Consider the following 22,682-nt stretch of genomic DNA (forward strand, 5'->3'; position numbering starts at 1 on the left):
ATGTGTCTGTGACATCACCACCACGCATTGCGTGATCAGCCGCAGAACCGTCGCCCCTTGAAGCTGACTTAATATGAAAGCATAAACCACGGGCAACATACAATATCAACAGTATAATACCTTACCAAGAACCCCCTGTACAGTGTGATATCACCACAGAGGATTCAAGAGATATATAGTGACTGAAAATCACAGAGAAAAATACAAAATAAGTATATACTGTGAAACACCTATATCAAATAATAACCCTGACGCACTTAGCCACCCTCACGGTGCAGAATATAGGGATAGCAATCTGAGTGAGATACACGAAGTAGAAATCATGCAGCAGCCATATGCACACACACATAGTCACATGTAGGAAATGCTTATCTTAATTGTATGTATGTAAACGTTAGAAGCCTCACAGGGAAAAAGGGAGAACTAGAAGTCCTTGCAGCAAACAAACAGTATGATATTATAGGTATTAAGGGGGGTACTCACGTAGCGATATTCTAAGCAATCTGACCAGATTGCTTAGAATATAAGCCTGATCGCTCCGTGTGTACCCCCTTACAGCGATAGCGATGGCTGCTAGGCCAATCTAGCGGGTCGCTCACTTCACCCGCTGGGTGAAGTGAGCGGCCCCCCATCTCCCCCCGCACGCTCAGCACAGATCGCGCTGTGCTGAGTGGCGGGAGAGATGTGTGCTGAGCGGTTCACTCAGCACACATCTCTCCTCGCATCGGCCCGTCTATATGGGCCTGTACTGTAACTTGGTGGGACGAAACTCATGATTGGACAGTTAATCTGGAGGATTACATGCTGTTCAGGAGAGACAGAATTAACAAACGGGGCCTTTTTTTAAAACCAGACATAAAGGATGATATTCACGATGGAACTGTAAATACTGTAGACTTTATGGGTAGAAATTGCATGTGGGGGAAAGGGAACTAAAAAGCTACTAATATGGATATGCTACAAGCCGCCTGACATTAATGTGTCTGATGAGGAATTGTTACTGAAGCAGGATTAGGTAATGTAATAGTGTTGGGCGATTTTAACTATCCAGAGATTAATTGGACAAATGATTCATGTGATACTGCTAGGGGTAATAGGTTTTTAAACACACTAAATGATCACTACTTACTTCAATTGATCGAGGAACCAACTAGGTACAATGCAATCTTAGACTTGGTACTAACAAACAATGTGGAATTGATATCGAATATTACAGTAGGGGAGGCCATGGGAAACAGCGACCACAATATGGTCACATTCAATATCAGTTTTTACAAACAGCCCTATTTAGGCTCTACTAAAACTTTAAACTTTAGCAAAGCCAACTTTGCCAGGATGAAGGAAGCTTTAAGTGGTATTGACTGGGATTTATTGCTTCAAGGCAAGAATACCACAGATAAATGGGATGTAATAAAAACGTTGCTCGCTAGTTGTAGTCGTAACTTCATTCCCATGGGCAGCAAACATAGAGGAGCAATAATTCCAAACCAATGTGTCTTAAAAAGATTGAGGAACTAATGGCCAAAAAGAGGAGAGCATTCAAATAGTATAAATCAGACGGGAAGGCGAAGTCATTCCAGTACTAAAAGGATTATAACAAAATATGCAAAAAAAAAATCAGAGCGTCTAAAATCGAACCGGAAAAGATAATAGCAAAGGAAAGTAAATCAAACCCCCAAAGGTTTTTTTAAATACATACACAGCAAAAGATTAAAGAGAGTATAGGCTCTTTAAAAGGCCAGTTTGGCGTCCTAATCAAAGACGACATTGACATAGCGGAAGAATTAAACAAGTTTTTCTCATCAGTATTCACAAGAGAGGATCATATGGAGGGATTGACGTATAACCTCAGCAATGAGAATGTCCCACTGCTAAGTGCTTATTTAAGTGAGGAAGTAGTCTGTGACCGATTAAAAAAAATTAAGATTAATAAGTCACCTGGTCCCAACGGAATTCACCCAAGGGTTCTCATGGAGCTACACTCCGAATTAGCAAGACTCCTATATTTGATTTTCATTGACTCACTTACATCAGGCATGGTTCCCAAAGACTAGCGTATAGCAGAAGTAGTGCCAATATTTAAAAAGGGGAGTAAATCTGAACCGGGTAATTACAGACCAGTAAGTCTTACATCTATAGTGGGGAAAATACTGGAAGGTATTTTAAGAGATATAGGGGGTCATTCCGAGTTGATCGTAGCTGTGCTAAATTTGTCACAGCTACGATCAGGCACTCAGACATGCGGGGGGACGCCCAGCACAGGGCTAGTCTGCCCCACATGTCAGTGACGCCCCCCCCCCCTGCAGAAATGCAAACGCATCGCACAGCGGCGATGCTTTTGCATCTCAGGAGTTACTCCCGGCCAGCGCAGCTCCTGCGGCTGGCCGGGAGAACCTCTTCGCTGACCCAGTCGCAGCAGCTGCATGTGATGTCCCGCAGCTGCCGCGGCCCGCCCCCCCAACAGACGGACCACGCCCCCTAAACAGCGGCTTAACGCCGCCGTCCAGCCCCCTCCCGTCCAGCGACCGCCTCTGCCCCAGAGGCGATCGCTAGGCAATGCTGGCTGCCATGCGCCGGCGCACTGCAGCGCTGGTGCATTGCGATAAACTGCAGCGAGCGATTGGGTCAGAATGACCCCCATAGTACAAGAGTTCCTTGAAATCAATAAGGTTATTAATAGGAACCAAAATGGATTCGTGAAGGATAGATCATGTCAAACAAACTTAACAGACTTTTTTGAAACAGTTAGTGCAACCCTAAGGAGGGTGGATGTTATCTTTTAAGACTTTGCTAAAGCTTTCGACAGAGTATCTCACATGAGACTAATCTACAAGTTAAGAGAACTTGGGCTAGGGTACATATTATGCACTTGGGTGAGTAATTGGTTGGATAAAAGGGAGCAGAGAGTGGTGGTAAATGGAACTTTTCAAAATGGACTGAGGTACTCAGTGGTGTGCCACAGGGGTCTGTACTTGGACCACTATTGTTCAACATTTTCATAAATGATCTATTAACAGGTCTAGAGAGCTTAGTGTCAATTTTTGAAGACAATACCAAATTGTGTAAGGTTCTAAATTTGGTGGAGGATGCCGAGTCTCTTCAGAACGATTTATTTAAACTGAAAGCATGGGCTTCAAAATGGAGAATGAGGTTCAATATAGAAAAATGTAAGGTAATTAATTTCGGTTGCAAAAATAAGAAGACTACCTACATACTAAACGGGGAGAAACTAGGGAATTCTGTACTAGAAAAAGATTTAGGTATTCACATAGATAATAAACTTAACAGCAGTACCCAAAGTAGGATTGCAGCAAAAAAAGGCAAACAAGGTATTAGCATGCATTAAGCAGGGAATTGATGCAAGGGACGAGAGTGTTATACTCCCACTGTATAAATCACCGGTGAGGCCACATCTTTAATACTGTGTACAATTATGGGCACCATACTACAAAAAGGATATCTTGGAACTAGAAAAGGTTCAGAGACGAGCGACCCACTTGATAAAGGGGATGGAGACTCTAAAATACGAAGAAAGGCTTGCTAGGCTAGGCATGTTTACATTGAAAAAAAGGAGATTAAGAGGTGACATGATTAACATTTACAAATATATAAGGGGTCAATACACAGAGCTAGCGGTGGATTTGTTTTTGGTAAGACCATCAAAAAGGACACGTGGACACCCGCTTAGGTTGGATGAGAGGAGATTTCGCACAAAGAGACAGAAAGGTTTCTTCATAGTAAGGGCAATACTCATATGGAATTCCCTGCCTGAGAGAGTAGTGATGGTGGACTCTGTCACTACTTTTACAAATGAGCATGATAAATTCCTAATGGATAAGGATATACTGGGTTATAGTGGTTAAATCATGTACTATAGTAATAAAAAAGCTGAGTTTTTTTAGTTTATGGCTAAACACCACAGTTAAAGTTAGTCTTAAAAATAGTTCAGTGTAGGAGACCACTAACAGGTTGAACTCGATGGACAAATTGTCTTTTTTCAACCTCAGAAAATAAGAATTTACTCACCGGTAATTCTATTTCTCGTAGTCCGTAGTGGATGCTGGGGACTCCGTAAGGACCATGGGGAATAGACGGCTCCCCAGGAGACTGGGCACACTAAAAGAAAGATTTGGTACTACCTGGTGTGCACTGGCTCCTCCCTCTATGCCCCTCCTCCAGACCTCAGTTAGGATACTGTGCCCGGAAGAGCTGACACAATAAGGAAGGATTTTGAATCCCGGGTAAGACTCATACCAGCCACACCAATCACACCGTTTAACTCGTGATATTTAACCCAGTTAACAGTATGAAATACACCTGAGCCTCTCAACAGATGGCTCAACAATAACCCTTTAGTTAGGCAATAACTATATACAAGTATTGCAGACAATCCGCACTTGGGATGGGCGCCCAGCATCCACTACGGACTACGAGAAATAGAATTACCGGTGAGTAAATTCTTATTTTCTCTGACGTCCTAGTGGATGCTGGGGACTCCGTAAGGACCATGGGGATTATACCAGAGCTCCCAAACGGGCGGGAGAGTGCGGATGACTCTGCAGCACCGAATGAGAGAACTCAAGGTCCTCCTCAGCCAGGGTATCAAATTTGTAGAATTTAGCAAACGTGTTTGCCCCTGACCAAGTAGCAGCTCGGCAAAGTTGTAAAGCCGAGACCCCTCGGGCAGCCGCCCAAGATGAGCCCACCTTCCTCGTGGAATGGGCTTTCACTGATTTAGGATGCGGCAATCCAGCCGCCGAATGCGCCAGCTGAATTGTGCTACAAATCCAGCGAGCAATAGTCTGCTTAGAAGCAGGAGCACCTATTTTGTTGGGTGCATACAGGATAAAAAGCGAGTCAGTTTTCCTGACTCCAGCCGTCCTGGAAACATAAATTTTCAAGGCCCTGACTACGTCCAGTAACTTGGAATCCTCCAAGTCCTTAGTAGCCGCAGGCAACACAATAGGTTGGTTCAAGTGAAAAGCTGATACCACCTTAGGGAGAAACTGGGGACGAGTCCTCAATTCTGCCCTATCCATATGGAAAATCAGATAAGGGCTTTTACACGACAAAGCCGCCAATTCTGACACACGCCTGGCCGAAGCCAAGGCCAATAACATGACCACTTTCCACGTGAGATATTTGAGATCCACGGTTTTAAGTGGTTCAAACCAATGTGATTTTAGGAAACTCAACACCACATTGAGATCCCAAGGTGCCACAGGAGGCACAAAAGGGGGCTGAATATGAAGCACTCCCTTTACAAAAGTCTGAACTTCAGGCAGTGAAGCCAGTTCTTTCTGGAAGAAAATCGACAGAGCCGAAATCTGGACCTTAATGGAACCCAATTTTAGGCCCATAGTCACTCCCGACTGTAGGAAGTGCAGAAAACGACCCAGCTGAAATTCCTCTGTAGGGGCCTTCCTGGCCTCACACCACGCAACATATTTTCGCCAAATGCGGTGATAATGGTTTGCGGTTACTTCTTTCCTGGCTTTTATCAGCGTAGGAATGACTTCCTCCGGAATGCCCTTTTCCTTTAGGATCCGGAATTCAACCGTCATGCCGTCAAACGCAGCCGCGGTAAGTCTTGGAACAGACAGGGCCCCTGCTGTAGCAGATCCTGTCTGAGCGGTAGAGGCCATGGGTCCTCTGATAACATTTCTTGAAGTTCCGGGTACCAAGCTCTTCTTGGCCAATCCGGAACCACGAGTATCGTTCTTACTCCTCGCCTTCTTATTATTCTCAGTACCTTTGGTATGAGGGGCAGAGGAGGGAACACATAGACCGACTGGTACACCCACGGTGTCACTAGAGCGTCCACAGCTATCGCCTGAGGGTCCCTTGACCTGGCGCAATATCTCTTTAGCTTCTTGTTGAGGCGGGACGCCATCATGTCCACCTGTGGCCTTTCCCAGCGGTTTACCAACAGTAGGAAGACTTCTGGATGAAGTCCCCACTCTCCCGGGTGTAGGTCGTGTCTGCTGAGGAAGTCTGCTTCCCAGTTGTCCACTCCCGGAATGAACACTGCTGACAGTGCTAGTACGTGATTTTCCGCCCATCGGAGAATCCTTGTGGCTTCTGCCATGGCCACCCTGCTTCTTGTGCCGCCCTGTCAGTTTACATGGGCGACTGCCGTGATGTTGTCTGATTGAATCAGAATCGGCTGGTTTTGAAGCAGGGGGCTTGCCTGACTTAGGGCATTGTAAATGGCCCTCAGTTCCAGAATGTTTATGTGTAGGGACGACTCCTGACTTGACCAAAGTCCCTGGAAATTTCTTCCCTGTGTGACTGCGCCCCAGCCCCGAAGGCTGGCATCCGTGGTCACCAGGATCCAGTCCTGTATGCCGAATCTGCGGCCCACTAGAAGATGAGCACTCTGCAGCCACCACAGTAGAGACACCCTGGTCTTTGGAGACAGGGTTATCAGATGATGCATCTGAAGATGCGATCCCGACCACTTGTCCAAGAGGTCCCACTGGAAGGTCCTTGCATGGAACCTGCCGAATGGAATTGCTTCGTACGAAGCCACCATTTTTCCCAGGACTCGTGTGCAGTGATGCACCGATACCCGTTTTGGTTTTAGGAGGTCTCTGACTAGAGATGACAGCTCCTTGGCTTTCTCCTGCGGGAGAAACACTTTTTTCTGTTCTGTGTCCAGAATCATCCCCAGGAACAGTAAGCGTGTGGAAGGAACCAGTTGTGACTTTGGGATGTTTAGAATCCAGCCATGCTGTTGTAGCACTTCCCGAGATAGTGCTACTCCGACCAGTAACTGCTCCCTGGACCTCGCCTTTATTAGGAGATCGTCCAAGTACGGGATAATTAAAACTCCCTTTTTTCGAAGGAGTATCATCATTTCTGCCATTACCTTGGTAAACACCCTCGGTGCCGTGGACAGTCCAAACGGTAGTGTCTGGAATTGGTAATGGCAATCCTGTACCACAAATCTGAGGTACTCCTGGTGAGGAAAGTAAATTGGGACATGCAGGTAAGCATCCTTGATGTCCAGGGATACCATGTAATCCCCCTCGTCCAGGCTTGCAATAACCGCCCTGAGCGATTCCATCTTGAACTTTGATTTTTTTATGTATGTGTTCAAGGATTTCAAATTTAAAATGGGTCTCACCGAACCGTCCGGTTTTGGTACCACAAACAGTGTGGAATAGTAACCCCGTCCTTGTTGAAGTAGGGGTACTTTGACTATCACCTGCTGGGAATACAGCTTGTGAATTGCCTCTAGTACAGTCTCTCTGCTCGAGGGAATTGTCGGTAAGGCCGATTTGAGGAAACGGCGGGGGGGAGTCGCCTCGAATTCCAGCTTGTACCCCTGAGATACTACTTGAAGGATCCAGGGATCCACCCGTGAGCGAACCCACTGATCGCTGAAATTTTTGAGGCGGCCCCCCACCGTACCTGGCTCCGCCTGTGGAGCCCCACCGTCATGCGGCGGATTTGGAAGAAGCGGGGGAGGACTTTTGTTCCTGGGAACCTGCTGCGTGGTGCAGCTTTTTTCCCCTTCCTCTGCCTCTAGACAGAAAGGACCCGCTTTTTCCCCGCCTGTTTTTCTGGGGTCGAAAGGACTGCACCTGATAGTACGGCGCTTTCTTAGGCTGTGAGGGGACATGGGGTAAAAATGCTGACTTCCCAGCTGTTGCTGTGGAAACAAGGTCTGAGAGACCATCCCCGAATAACTCCTCACCCTTATAAGGCAAAACTTCCATGTGCCTTTTAGAATCTGCATCCCCTGTCCACTGCCGAGTCCATAAGCCTCTCCTAGCCTAAATGGACAATGCACTTATTCTAGATGCCAGCCGGCAGATCTCCCTCTGTGCATCTCTCATGTACAAGACTGAGTCTTTTATATGCTCTACGGTAAGCAATATAGTGTCCCTGTCCAGGGTGTCAATATTTTCTGACAGGGAATCTGACCAAGCAGCAGCAGCAGCACTGCACATCCACGCTGAAGCAATAGCTGGTCTCAGTATAGAAACATAGAAACATAGAATTTGACGGCAGATAAGAACCACTTGGCCCATCTAGTCTGCCCCTTTTTTATTTTATCCTTTAGGCAATCTCAACCCTTTTTTAACCTTGATTCTTTGTAAGGATATTCATATGCCTGTCCCAAGCATGTTTAAATTGCCCTACAGTCTTAGCCTCTACCACCTCTGATGGGAGGCTATTCCACTTATCCACTACCCTTTCTGTGAAGTAATTTTTCCTTAAATTTCCCCTGAACCTCCCCCCCTCCAGTCTCAATGTATGCCCTCGAGTTCTAATACTTCTTTTCCTTTGAAGAATGTTTCCCTCTTGAACTTTGTTAAGACCCTTTATATATTTGAAAGTTTCTATCATGTCTCCCCTTTCCCTTCTCTCCTCCAAACTATACATGTTAAGATCTTTTAGCCTTTCCGGGTAAGTTTTGTGATGTAGGCCCATGCACCATTTTAGTTGCCCTTCTTTGTACACTCTCTAATGTATTTATATCCTTCTGGAGATAGGGTCTCCAGAACTGGACACAGTATTCCAGATGGGGCCGTACCAATGACCTATACAGTGGCATTATCACTTCTTTTTTTCCTGCTACTGATTCCTCTCCCTATGCAACCAAGCATCTGACTTGCCTTTCTCAATGCTTTGTTGCATTGCTTTCCTGCCTTCAAGTCACTTGAAATAGTGACTCCTAAATCTCTTTCCTCCTCAGTAGTTTCCATTATAGTACCCTTGATACTATACTTAGCCTTTGGGTTTTTGAGACCCAAGTGCATGATTTTGCATTTTTTAGCATTAAACTGTAGTTGCCACGTTCTTGACCATTTCTCAAGCCTACCTAGGTCATTAATCATTTGTTTGACCCCTCCCGGTGTGTCTACCCTGTTGCATATCTTTGTATCATCTGCAAAAAGGCATATCTTCCCTTCAATACCATCTGCAATGTCACCAACAAAGATATTAAAAAGAACTGGACCAAGTACAGATCCCTGGGGTACTCCACTGGTAACATTTCCCTCCATAGATTGCACTCCATTAACTACGACTGTCTGTTTCCTATCCTGCAACCAGGTTCTTATCCATTTAACTGATTTATAATCCACCCCCATCTTTCAAGTTTATTTAGCAGTCTGCGATGTGGGACAGTGTCAAATGCCTTACTAAAGTCTAGATATGCTACATCTACAGCTCCCCCTTGATCTATTATTTTCATCACAGAGTCAAAAAAGTCAATAAGATTTGTTTGGCATGATCTCCCACCAGTAAATCCATGCTGTTTTGGATCCTGTAAGTTGTTTGATTTAAGATATTCCACTACTCTTTCTTTTAATAGTTTTTCCATTACTTTCCCTACTACTGATGTAAGGCTTACTGGTCTGTAGTTACTTGCTTCTTCCTTGCTTCCACTTTTGTGCAGTGGAACTACATTTGCTCTTTTCCAGTCCTCTGGAATAGCACCTGTATTTAGTGACTGGTTAAATAAATCTGTTAACACCAGTGTGTGTATATATAGACTTTAGGATAGCCTCCTGCTTTCTATCAGCAGGTTCCTTTAGGGCGGCCGTATCCGGAGACGGTAGTGCCACCTTTTTAGACAAACGTATCAGCGCTTTATCCACCCTAGGGGGAGTTTCCCAACGTGACCTATCCTCTGGCGAGAAAGGGAACGCCATTAGTAATTTTTTTGAAATCACCAATTTCTTATCAGGGAAAGCCCACGCTTCTTCACACACTTCATTTAATTCTTCAGATGGGGGAAAAACTATTGGTAGTTTTTTCTCCCCAAACATAATACCCTTTTTTGAGGTACCTGGGTTTATATCAGAAAGGTGTAAAACCTCTTTCATTGCCTCAATCATGCCACGAATGGCCCTAGTGGACATTAAATTTGACTCATCGTCGTCGACACTGGTATCAGTATCCGTGTCGACATCTGTGTCTGCCATCTGAGGTAGTGGGCGTTTTAGAGCCCCTGATGGCTTTTGAATTGCCTGGGCAGGTACGGGCTGAGAAGCCGGCTGTCCCGCATTTGGCATGTCGTCAAATTTTTTATGTAAGGAGTCGACACTTGCACGTAATTCCTTCCATAAGTCCATCCACTCAGGTGTCTGCCCCGCAGGGGGTGACATAACATTTATAGGCATCTGCTCCGCCTCCACATAAGTCTCCTCATCAAACATGTCGACACAGCCGTACCGACACACCGCACACACACACAGGGAATGCTCTTAAAGGAGACAGGACCCCACAAAAGCCCTTTGGGGAGACAGAGATAGAGTATGCCAGCACACACCAGAGCGCTATATAATGCAGGGACTAACTGAATTATGTCCCCTATAGCTGCTATAATATTTACTGCGCCTCAAATCTGTGCCCCCCCCTCTCTTTTTTACCCTTTTCTGTAGTGTAGACTGCAGGGGAGAGTCAGGGAGCTTCCTTCCAGCGGAACTGTGAGGGAATAATGGCGCCAGTGTGCTGAGGGAGATGGCTCCGCCCCTTTTTCGGCGGACTTTTCTCCCGCTTTTTTCTGTATTCTGGCAGGGGTAATTACCACATGTATAGCCTCTGGGGCTATATATTGTGGTTATTTTGCCAGCCAAGGTGATATTATTGCTGCTCAGGGCGCCCCCCCCCCCCCCCAGCGCCCTGCACCCTCAGTGACCGGAGTGTGAAGTGTGTATGAGGAGCAATGGCGCACAGCTGCAGTGCTGTGCGCTACCTTGGTGAAGACTGAAGTCTTCTGCCGCCGATTTTCCGGACCATCTTCTTGCTTCTGGCTCTGTAAGGGGGACGGCGGTGCGGCTCCGGGAACGAACACCAAGGACGGGTCCTGCGGTCGATCCCTCTGGAGCTAATGGTGTCCAGTAGCCTAAGAAGCCCAAGCTAGCTGCAAGCAGGTAGGTTCGCTTCTTCTCCCCTTAGTCCCTCGTTGCAGTGAGCCTGTTGCCAGCAGGTCTCACTGTAAAATAAAAAACCTAAAATATACTTTCTTTCTAGGAGCTCAGGAGAGCCCCTAGCGTGCATCCAGCTCGGCCGGGCACAGAAATCTAACTGAGGTCTGGAGGAGGGGCATAGAGGGAGGAGCCAGTGCACACCAGGTAGTACCAAATCTTTCTTTTAGTGTGCCCAGTCTCCTGCGGAGCCGTCTATTCCCCATGGTCCTTACGGAGTCCCCAGCATCCACTAGGACGTCAGAGAAATATTGTTACTTACAGTGCGCGGAGAGTCATCTTCCCGCCATCTCAGTAGTGTTCATCCCCAGAGTTTTCAATTGGTAAGTGGATTTACCTTAGTCAACAAGATGTACATTCAGGAGAGTGGGCTCCATCCGGAGGTGTTTCAGTTGTTGGTTGACAGACGGGGATTTCCAGACATAGACATGATGGCTTCTCGCCACAATCATCAGGTGCCAAGATACTGTTCCAGAACACGAAACTCGGAAGCCAGTCTGGTGGACGCTCTAACAACTCCATGGGCATGCAAGCTAAATTAAATGTTTTCTTTGATCCAGAAGTTGCTGAGAATTCTCTGCAAGTTTAAAAAGGAGGGAGGCATGTTGATTCTAGTGGCTCCAAATTAGCCACGACCGGCGTGGTACGCAGATCTTCAGGCACTGGCTGTAGACGTCCCGCTACCCAGACATCCGGATCTTCTAGCACAGAGCCCTGCCTTCATCCGAATCCAAACCACCTCATTTTGACGGAGTGGCTATTAAAACCTCCGTCCTAAGGCAGAAATGATTTTCGAAGAAGGGGTCGATACCATGCTCAGAGCAAGGAAATCTTCCTCAGCGAGAATTTAACACTGAGTGTGGAGGACTTTCTTTCAGTGGTGTTCAGCTAGAGGGTTCGGCCCACGATCCTTTCGGCTTTCCCACTACTTGGCTTTTTAGCAATCAAGTCTCGACCTGGGTCTCATCCTGTCCTGCTTAAAGGACCAGGTCTCGGCACTGTCTGTCCTATTCCAGAGACAGCCCAGATGCCAGACATGCATACCTTTTTTCAGGGAGTATTACATGTGCAGCCTCCTTTTGTACCTCCAGTAGCTCCTTGGGACTTATCGGTAGTCCTAGGATCATTGGGGAAAGATCCCTTTGAGACATTAGAAATGGTGGATCTCCATTGGCTTACCTAGAAAGCATGTTTCCTTTTGGTGACTGCCTCAGCTCGTAGGGTATCAGACCTTAGTGCCTTATCATGCTGCTCTCCATTTATAGTTTTTCACTGGGACAGAGCGGAGCTTCGCACTCGGCTGCATTACCTTTCTAAAGATTGTCTCTAAATTTTATATAAACCAGGAGATTGTAGTTCCGGCTCTCATGGATTCCTCTCAAGCAAAGTGTGGAACTTCCTACCCCGGATAGGGTCAGAGCCCATTCTACTCACTCTGTAGGAGTGTCTTGGGCAGGCCAGCGTGGGGCTTCTGCAGAGAAGCCACGTGGTCTTCGGACCACACTTTCCTTAGATTCTATGTATTCGACAAATTTGTGTCGGATGACGCTGCCTACGGGCATGGGGTCTTGAGCACAGTCAAGGAGCGTCCCCACCATTGTAGGGACAGCTTTAGGACATCCCAGCGTGATTACTAATGTGTCCTCTAGTGGACGAAAAAGAAACTAGGATTTATGTTCTTACTTTGTTAAATCCTTTCCTTTGAGTCTATAGGGGGGCACAGGACGCCCTCCCTGACGCACGGAGATTGTTCCTAGGTTAAGTGTGTCCTTAACTTGAGGGCTTGTGCCTCTGTAAGAGTGATGGTCTTCATTCCTATTCCTGCTCCTGCCGTGGGCTTGCTAACCAAAACTAGCGTGGTATAGGGGACAGGGGGCCTGTGGGCGGCTGTGTAGTTAAAAGTAACCCACTGGTGCCCAGACGCCTCACATCCAGCCTATACCCTGCATGATTACTCCTGTGCCCCCTATGGACTCAGAGAAAAGGATTTAACAAGGTAAGAACATAAATCCTAGTTTTTTAAGAATTGGGAAGACAAGGGCATGGCATAACCAGAGGGCACAATGCCTGAGAAGGAGAGATGCAGAGGGGACAATGCCTGATGAGAAGGAGAGACTGCGGAGCTGGACAAGATTGGAACAGGCAGATGGGATCAAGCAGAGCAGAGGAGGTGGGAGGAATGCGATCAAGGGGGAAGAGCAGATTAGGGTCATGACTTCATCTCTAGATACAGGGGAAAAGAAGTCACGGATAGAAGATAGATAGATATTTATTAAATGCTTCACAGTATCAGCAACTACGGTACTTGTTTCACTTGTATATTATCTTTAATACGAATAGGAAAACTAACGGTTTCAACAGCATGGTTTTGAAATAAGACTGACATTTTCGAAGCAATTACTGCTTTTTGTATGTTCAAATGGTTGCATTAAATTTAACAAGAAAATAAAAATGCAGTTAGTGATTTAGAATGTTTTTACCTGAACAAACTGAAAGTAATATCCAAAACAGGAGATTAAACAATGTGAGATGAGCATCTATTACCACATTCAAAATACTCACAGCTGATGAAGGGTGTATGTGTACCACACTGCCATTTCCATCCATTGTGCAGAATGTTCTACCAACAGACCTATATGAACAGCACAAATGTGTTCACAATGTAAGTAAAACTTTTAACTGAAAAGGTCATGAGTCACAGATACAACAAGTGTGTTTGAGGTATAATTCAAATGAGCACAAGTAACCTGGTTATTGCCTGTGACAAAAAAAACTTTGATGTTGAGGATGGGTGAGTACCATACATTACAAGGCATAGTGCCGCAAATAAGTTTAAGGGGTTACTGTACAAGATGAACCAAATAATTACAGATGACTGGTTGTCAGTACAAATGTTTCTGTAGTGTTTGATATTGCACAGATGTTTCATCTTGTGAATAAAAAGCATTGTTTAGGGGGCTGAGAAACAAAGATTACTGTGTACATAATTATTGGTACACAGAGCAGTTGTCTGTCACTGTTTGTGTTAGCGTAGGAATTGTGAATCGCTATATGATGTGTTGTTTTAAGAAGAATATTTAGGGTGGAATTCAAATGTTTGAAAAGTCGGTTGGCTGTCTATGAGATAGGAAAAAACAGACTCCCAACTGACTTTTCAAACATTTGAATCTCCCCCTTAGTATTACTACTGACATAAGGAAAACAGGGCCTAATTCAGCATGAGTTGTAGTTTTGCAAAAAATTGCAAAACTACAACTCCTTTCTCCAGAATGTGGGGTGGGCGCACAGTACGGGGCAAGGCCAACCCGCATGCCAGGTCCACCCTACCCCTGCGCTAAAATGCAAGCGCTCGCATAGTAAGGGTAGCCCTCTGCCTTCGCAGCCTAGCTGCAAAGGCATTCGCCGGGCCGCCATGTTTTGGGTCGCAGCGGCTGAGTATGACATCACGCAGCTGCTGCGGCCCGTCCCGCAAGTCGTCCAGACACGCCTCCAGTGTTTGGATCGAGACCCCCAACGCCACATTGTGTGATGTGTGGGGTTTTAGAGGAGTGTATGTGTAAGTGAAAAAACTGCCATGTACTAATACAGGGGTAGACAAAGACCTTAAAAAGTGGCCGTGGATAAAATTATAAAAGTGGGCTCATATAGACAGGGCCATATTCACTGTATGTGGTGCAGTGGCATCACTAGGAAGGTGCGGACCTTACTGGTTGACACCATCCAGGGGGTTGACACCTTATGCAATCCAACCCGCAGTGTCTTGATATTCTGGAAAACTGTGCAAACACGGGACCCGTTCCATGCATGGGTAGAACGGGTCCTGCAATCGCATCTCAGATATGTGATCACAATCAGGCAGTGGTGTTTGCAAAGAGGAACAGGGGTGAAGGTGGCTGGGGCATTTGGGGGCATTTTGCCCCTTTTTTTCCATGAGTGGTGAGGCCAAGTACCTCAACGCTGTCAGTTTCCTTGGCGTCACTAGCCTCCCTGCGACTGAGAGTCTGAGTAAGTATGGACTTACTCAGACTACAGTCGCAGATGATCATCACGAACTGCAATAGCATCCCAGTTTTTAGCAATCACAAATGCAGGAAGGAGGTGGCATGAACATCCTGCATTTGCATTGCTAAGGATCGTAATGCAAAACTGCTAAGAAAAGCTCTGCAATTACAATCCAATCTGTATAAGGCCCAATACTACCTACACTATGGAAAACTTAGGTTTTTGGGCTGTGGTATTATACATACACCTAGAGGGGATCAGTACGAAATCCCGCCGGTCGAAATACCGACACCGGGATCCCGACCGGCACAATCCCGACAGGGGGGTGAGCGCAACGCAGCCCCTTGCAGGCTTGCTGTGCTCAACTCGCTACGCTCGGCACACCGAGACACTGTGGACACCCACAGAGGGAGAATATGTCGGGATTGTGCCGGTCAGGATCCCGGTGTTGGTATTCCGACCGCCGGGATCACGTCCGGCGGGATCTTGACCGCATCCCACCTAGAGAGCATTTATAACAAGATGGCAAAAATTCACAAAAATTTAAAAATTTTTTTTTTTTTCAAGTTTAGATTTTTTTCTTGTGAAAAATTACCTGCAGAATTCTTACTAGTTGCTTTTTTTTTAGAAAAATGAATTTATGACGAAGCAACAACCACAAAGCATTTATTTATGGTATTCATATTAAAAAAAAGAAATATATGAATGAATAAAAGGATTGAATGAATGCATGCATGCATGCATAAATGCAGTTTTCTTCTTGTTCGCCATCTTTAAGTTTAAATAAAAAACTGCCCATTTTAGTAAAATTTTAGTCAACGTGTTACAATGAGCAAAAGGAAGAATGGTACTTCTGGAAAATACTTTGGGCGGACTTCAACTGACAGCGAAGGGAGCGATTTGCCGTTGCCACTGCATTTAAACGGCAACAATGGCACCCCATGTCGCACTATTCGCCCGGCCAGCCGAATGCCAGATGTGAATGTGAGATCAGGCTGCCGTACGGTGCATCTATAATCGTGCTGATTTGACCAAGTAAAGGTATTCGCCAGCAACTGAATTCCCAAAATAGCCTTCTGAAAAATACACTGAAGTATAATTTGCATGGGTATTGTATAAAAAAGTGATACTGTTGTTGGGGTGAGAAAACCCTCAGCAGCGAAGGTGTTATGTAAACTAGCAATCTACCTCCTCTACAAGACCTTATTAGCATGTACAAAACACAAGTTGGACAACAAAACCCAAAAAGCAAAGTGCATGATCATATTTACTGCAGGACAGCTTTTCCACGTTGTACCAGAACTATGATAGCATGAATTATAAGAAAAAAAAATATTAAAATTCTACAATTTAATATATATTTTTTAAAAATTAACAAAAAGAGCATCATGATGCATACTATAAAATGACTAGATTCCGTATGAATGAATAAGAGAATTTAATCAGAGTCTCATCACTTAGAAGCCCTGAGGCGCAGACTAGAGAGCTCTGTTGTACACCATAATGTGCATGCTTTACCTTCTGGCTACATTGGAGAAAAAACCAGCACAGAGACATCGCTTGAGCATCTCATCACTAGGAGCAGCAATTGTTTCCACTGGAAAATCTTTCATCTAAATAAATACATGCAAAACAAATACTATAAATATCTTTTCAGTTCAAAATGATTGCACTATACAAAATTATTATTAGAATTATTTATTATTACGCATTCTCCAAAAGACTGCTAATTCTTCCAACTGCAAATCTAGTTATGACATAGAGGGGAATCCAATAGGCCCCAAAGCGTGGCCGCCAGCAGCACTGATCAAGAATTTCTATTTTCGGCTCAGAATAAAAATCTCAGATAATTATCCGTCTTTGCAAATCAGGCAGTGAAAACACATAGGTCCGTGAATCACAAATTCTATGGGTGGGATGTAATGGAGTCAGAGATCGCAGGATATGCAGCATGCCGGCCAATCTCTGATATTTTTTTAAAGGGGTAGTCATTTACAAGGCATGGTTTTGCCTTGTAAATTTATTATTAGATTATCAGATAATATTAGAATGGGCTCTATTTAAAGGTAAGACCTGGATAAATTTATATTAGCGATGTTAGGGACTCATCTAATGAAGTTCACCTGGACGCGGTGGATGGGCCACATATTTGGCCAAACATGAGAACTTCCCTTATACTCAGGGCAGGCAACAGGGATGGTCAAAGGGTAAACCTGTACCGGGCCCCAAGGATCAGAGGGGCCTCAAGGATAAGCCACTTTGCACCTGGCAGGGATGTGAGCTGTCATGTCCAAATGGGGCAGCGAGCTGTAGTTGGTTTACTATTTTATATATATCTCAGAAAATTCGAATATAGTGCAAAAGTTCATTTATTTCAGTAATTCAACATAAAAGGTGAAACTAATATATTATATAGACTCGTTACATCCAAAGTGAGATATTTCAAGCCTTCATTTGTTATAATTTTGATGATTGTGACTTACAACTTAAGAAAACCCCAAATCCAAAATCACAATTAGAATATTACATAAAATCAATAAAAAAAGGATTTTAAAATAAGAATTTACTCACCGGTAATTCTATTTCTCATAGTCCGTAGTGGATGCTGGGGACTCCGTAAGGACCATGGGGATTAGCGGCTCCGCAGGAGACTGGGCACAACTATAAAGAAAGCTTTTAGACTACTGGTGTGCACTGGCTCCTCCCACTAAGACCCTCCTCCAGACTTCAGTTAGGATACTGTGCCCGGAAGAGCTGACACAATAAGGAAGGATTTTGAATCCCGGGTAAGACTCATACCAGCCACACCAATCACACCGTATAACTCGTGATACAATACCCAGTTAACAGTATGATAACAACTGAGCCTCTCAACAGATGGCTCAACAATAACCCTTTAGTTAAGCAATAACTATATACAAGTATTGCAGACAATCCGCACTTGGGATGGGCGCCCAGCATCCACTACGGACTATGAGAAATAGAATTACCGGTGAGTAAATTCTTATTTTCTCTAACGTCCTAAGTGGATGCTGGGGACTCCGTAAGGACTATGGGGATTATACCAAAGCTCCCAAACGGGCGGGAGAGTGCGGATGACTCTGCAGCACCGAATGAGCAAACTCAAGGTCCTCCTCAGCCAGGGTGTCAAACTTGTAGAATTTTGCAAACGTGTTTGACCCCGACCAAGTAGCTGCTCTGCAAAGTTGAAGAGCCGAGACCCCTCGGGCAGCCGCCCAAGAAGAGCCCACCTTCCTCGTGGAATGGGCTTTTACTGATTTAGGATGCGGCAGTCCAGCCGCAGAATGTGCAAGCTGAATCGTACTACAGATCCAGCGAGCAATAGTCTGCTTTGAAGCAGGTGCACCCAACTTGTTGGGCGCATACAGGATAAAGAGCGAGTCAGTCTTTCTGACTCCAGCTGTCCTGGAAACATAGATTTTTAGGGCCCTGACTACATCCAACAACTTGGAAGCCTCCAAGTCATTTGTAGCCGCAGGCACCACGATAGGTTGGTTCAGATGAAAAGCTGATACCACTTTGGGGAGAAACTGGGGACGAGTCCTCAATTCTGCCCTATCCATATGGAAAATCAGATAAGGGCTTTTACATGACAAAGCCGCCAATTCTGATACACGCCAGGCCGAAGCCAAGGCCAACAACATGACCACTTTCCACATGAGATATTTCAAATCCACGGTTTTCAGTGGCTCAAACCAATGTGACTTTAGGAAATCCAACACCACGTTGAGATCCCAAGGTGCCACTGGAGGCACAAAAGGGGGCTGAATATGCAGCACTCCCTTAACAAAAGTCTGAACTTCAGGTAGTGAAGCCAGTTCTCTCTGGAAGAAAATCGATAGAGCCGAAATCTGGACCTTAATGGAACCCAATTTAAGGCCCATAGTCACCCCTGACTGTAGGAAGTGCAGGAAACGGCCCAGCTGAAATTCCTCCGTTGGGGCCTTCTTGGCCTCACACCACGCAACATATTTTCGCCATATGGGGTGATAATGGTTTGCGGTTACTTCTTTCCTAGCTTTAATCAGCGTAGGAATGACTTCCTCCGGAATGCCCTTTTCCTTCAGGATCCGGTGTTCAACCGCCATGCCGTCAAACGCAGCCGCGGTAAGTCTTGGAACAGACAGGGCCCCTGCTGCAGCAGGTCTTGTCTGAGCGGTAGAGGCCATGGGTCCTCTGACATCATTTCTTGAAGTTCCGGGTACCAAGCTCTTCTTGGCCAATCCGGAACAATGAGTATAGTTCTTACTCCGCTTCTCCTTATTATCCTCAGTACCTTTGGTATGAGAGGAAGAGGAGGGAACACATAAACCGATCGGTACACCCTTGGTGTTACTAGAGCGTCCACAGCTATCGCCTGCGGGTCTCTCGACCTGGCGCAATATTTTTCTAGCTTTTTGTTTAGGCGGGACGCCATCATGTCCACCTGTGGCTTTTTCCACCGGTTTACAATCATTTGAAAGACTTCTGGATGAAGTCCCCACTCTCCCGGGTGGAGGTCGTGCCTGCTGAGGAAGTCTGCTTCCCAGTTGTCCACTCCCGGAATGAACACTGCTGACAGTGCTAACACGTGATTTTCCGCCCAATCCTTGTGGCTTCTGCCATTGCCGTCCTACTTCTCGTGCCGCCCTGTCGATTTACATGGGCGACCGCCGTGATGTTGTCTGACTGGATCAGTACCGGCTGGTTTTGAAGCAGGGGTTTTGCCTGAATTAGGGCATTGTAAATGGCCCTCAGTTCCAGAATATTTATGTGCAGGGAAGTCTCCTGACTTGACCATAGTCCTTGGAAGTTTCTTCCCTGTGTGACTGCTCCCCAGCCTCGAAGGCTGGCATCCGTGGTCACCAGGACCCAGTCCTGTATGCCGAATCTGCGGCCCTCTTGAAGATGAGCACTCTGCAGCCACCACAGCAGAGACACCCTTGTCCTCGGAGACAGGGTTATCAGACGATGCATCTGAAGATGCGATCCGGACCACTTGTCCAACAGGTCCCACTGAAAGGTTCTTGCATGAAACCTGCCGAATGGAATCGCTTCGTAGGAAGCTACCATTTTTCCCAGGATCCGCGTGCAGTGATACACCGACACCTGTTTTGGCTTTAGGAGGCCTCTGATTAGAGATGACAGCTCCTTGGCCTTCTCCTCCGGGAGAAACACTTTTCTCTGTTCTGTGTCCAGAACCATCCCTAGGAACAGCAGACGTGTCGTAGGGACCAGCTGTGACTTTGGAATGTTTAGAATCCGGCCGTGCTGTTGTAGCACTTCCCGAGATAGTGCTACCCCTACCAGCAACTGCTCTCTGGACCTCGCCTTTATCAGGAGATCGTCCAAGTACGGGATAATTAAAACTCCCTTCTTTCGAAGGAGTATCATCATTTCGGCCATTACCTTGGTAAAGACCCTCGGAGCCGTGGATAGACCGAACGGCAACGTCTGGAATTGGTAATGACAATCTTGTACCACAAATCTGAGGTACTCCTGGTGAGGATGGTAAATGGGGACATGTAGGTAAGCATCCTTGATGTCCAGTGATACCATGTAATCCCCCTCGTCCAGGCTTGCAATAACCGCCCTGAGCGATTCCATCTTGAACTTGAATTTTTTTATATATGTGTTCAAGGATTTCAAATTTAAAATGGGTCTCACCGAACCATCCGGTTTCGGTACCACAAACATTGTGGAATAGTAACCCCTTCCTTGTTGAAGTAGGGGCACCTTTACTATCACTTGTTGTGAATACAGCTTGTGAATTGCCTGTAACACTGCCTCCCTGCCTGAGGGAGTGGTTGGCAAGGCAGATTTGAGGAAACGGCGGGGGGGAGACGTCTCGAATTCCAGCTTGTACCCCTGAGATACTACTTGAAGGATCCAGGGATCCACCCGTGAGCGAGCCCACTGATTGCTGAAGTTTTTGAGACGGGCCCCCACCGTACCTGGCTCCGCCTGTGAAGCCCCAGCGTCATGCTGTGGACTTAGAGGAAGCGGGGGAGGACTTTTGCTCCTGGGAACTGGCTGTATGCTGCAGCTTCTTTCCCCTACCTCTGCCTCTGGGCAGAAAGGACGCGCCTTTAACCCGCTTGCCCCTATTGGGCCGAAAGGATTGTACCTGATAATACGGTGCTTTCTTTGGTTGTGAGGGAACATGGGGTAAAAATGTAGACTTCCCAGCTGTTGCTGTGGAAACGAGGTCCGAGAGACCATCCCCGAACAACTCCTCACCCTTATAAGGCAGAACTTCCATGTGTCGTTTGGAATCTGCATCTCCTGTCCACTGCCGAGTCCATAACCCTCTCCTGGCAGAAATGGACATTGCACTAATTTTGGATGCCAGCCGGCAAATATCCCTCTGTGCATCCCTCATGTATAAAAGTGCGTCTTTTATATGCTCTACGTTTAGCAATATAGTGTCCCTGTCTAGGGTATCTATATTTTCTGACAGAGAATCTGACCACGCAGCAGCAGCACTGCACATCCAGGCTGAAGCAATAGCCGGTCTCAGTATAACACCTGTGTGTGTATATATAGATTTCAGGATAGCCTCCTGCTTTCTATCAGCAGATTCCTTCAGGGCGGCCGTATCCGGAGACGGTAGTGCCACCTTCTTTGACAAGCGTGTGAGCGCTTTATCCACCCTAGGGGATGTTTCCCAGCGTGACCTATCCTCTGGCGGGAAAGGGTACGCCATTAGTAACCTCTTAGAAATTACCAGCTTTTTATCAGGGAAAGCCCACGCTTCTTCACACACTTCATTTAACTCTTCAGATGGAGGAAAAGCTACTGGTAGTTTTTTCTCTCCAAACATTATACCCTTTTTTGTGGTACCGGGGGTAACATCAGAAATGTGCAACACATTTTTCATTGTCTCAATCATGTAACGTGTGGCCCTACTGGAAGTTACATTAGTCTCATCGTCGTCGACACTGGAGTCAGTATCCGTGTCGACATCTGTGTCAGCCATCTGAGGTAGCGGGCGTTTTAGAGCCCCTGATGGCTTTTGAGACGCCTGGGCAGGCACAGGCTGAGAAGCCGGCTGTCCCACAATAGGTATGTCGTCAAACCTTTTATGCAAGGAGTCGACACTGTCGCGTAAGTCCTTCCACAGCACCATCCACTCAGGTGTCGACCCCGCAGGGGGTGACATCACGTTTACAGGCATTTGCTCCGCCTCCACATAAGCCTCCTCATCAAACATGTCGACACAGCCGTACCGACACACCGCAAACACACAGGGAATGCTCTGACAGAGGACAGGACCCCACAAAGCCCTTTGGGGAGACAGAGAGAGAGTATGCCAGCACACACCAGAGCGCTATATAACACAGGGATCCCACTATCAATGAGTGTTTTCCCTTATAGCTGCTTTTTTATATATATCATATATATATATATTATCTATACTACGCCTAAATTTAGTGCCCCCCCCTCTCTTTTTTACCCTTCTGTAGTGTTCAGACTGCAGGGGAGAGCCAGGGAGCTTCCTTCCAGCGGAACTGTGAGGGAAAAATGGCGCCAGTGTGCTGAGGGAGAAGCCCCGCCCCCTTTTCGGCGGACTTTCTCCCGCTTTTTCTGGAATACTGGCAGGGGTAATTTTACATCTATATAGCCTCTAGGACTATATATGATGTATATTTGCCAGCCAAGGTGTCATATATTGCCCTCAGGGCGCCCCCCCCCCCCCCCAAGCGCCGCCCCCCCCCCCCCCCCAAGCGCCCT

At 46.2% G+C, this 22,682-nt stretch overlaps 1 protein-coding gene across 6 annotated transcripts in view; it reads right to left on the reverse strand.

Moving 5' to 3' along the window:
- Positions 1 to 22,682, reverse strand: part of DHX40 (DEAH-box helicase 40) — a 373,950-nt gene that overhangs the window by 18,411 nt on the left and 332,857 nt on the right. For all 6 annotated transcript variants that reach the window (XM_063954056.1, XM_063954052.1, XM_063954055.1 and 3 more), the window contains 2 exons: positions 16,467 to 16,561; positions 13,509 to 13,578 (listed from right to left, as the gene is read on the reverse strand). In XM_063954056.1, the coding sequence (XP_063810126.1) occupies positions 13,509 to 13,578; positions 16,467 to 16,561 (165 nt within the window). The remainder of the gene's footprint in view (positions 1 to 13,508; positions 13,579 to 16,466; positions 16,562 to 22,682) is intronic.

Source organism: Pseudophryne corroboree, chromosome 2, assembly GCF_028390025.1.
Source record: "Pseudophryne corroboree isolate aPseCor3 chromosome 2, aPseCor3.hap2, whole genome shotgun sequence".
NCBI lineage: Eukaryota > Metazoa > Chordata > Amphibia > Anura > Myobatrachidae > Pseudophryne > Pseudophryne corroboree.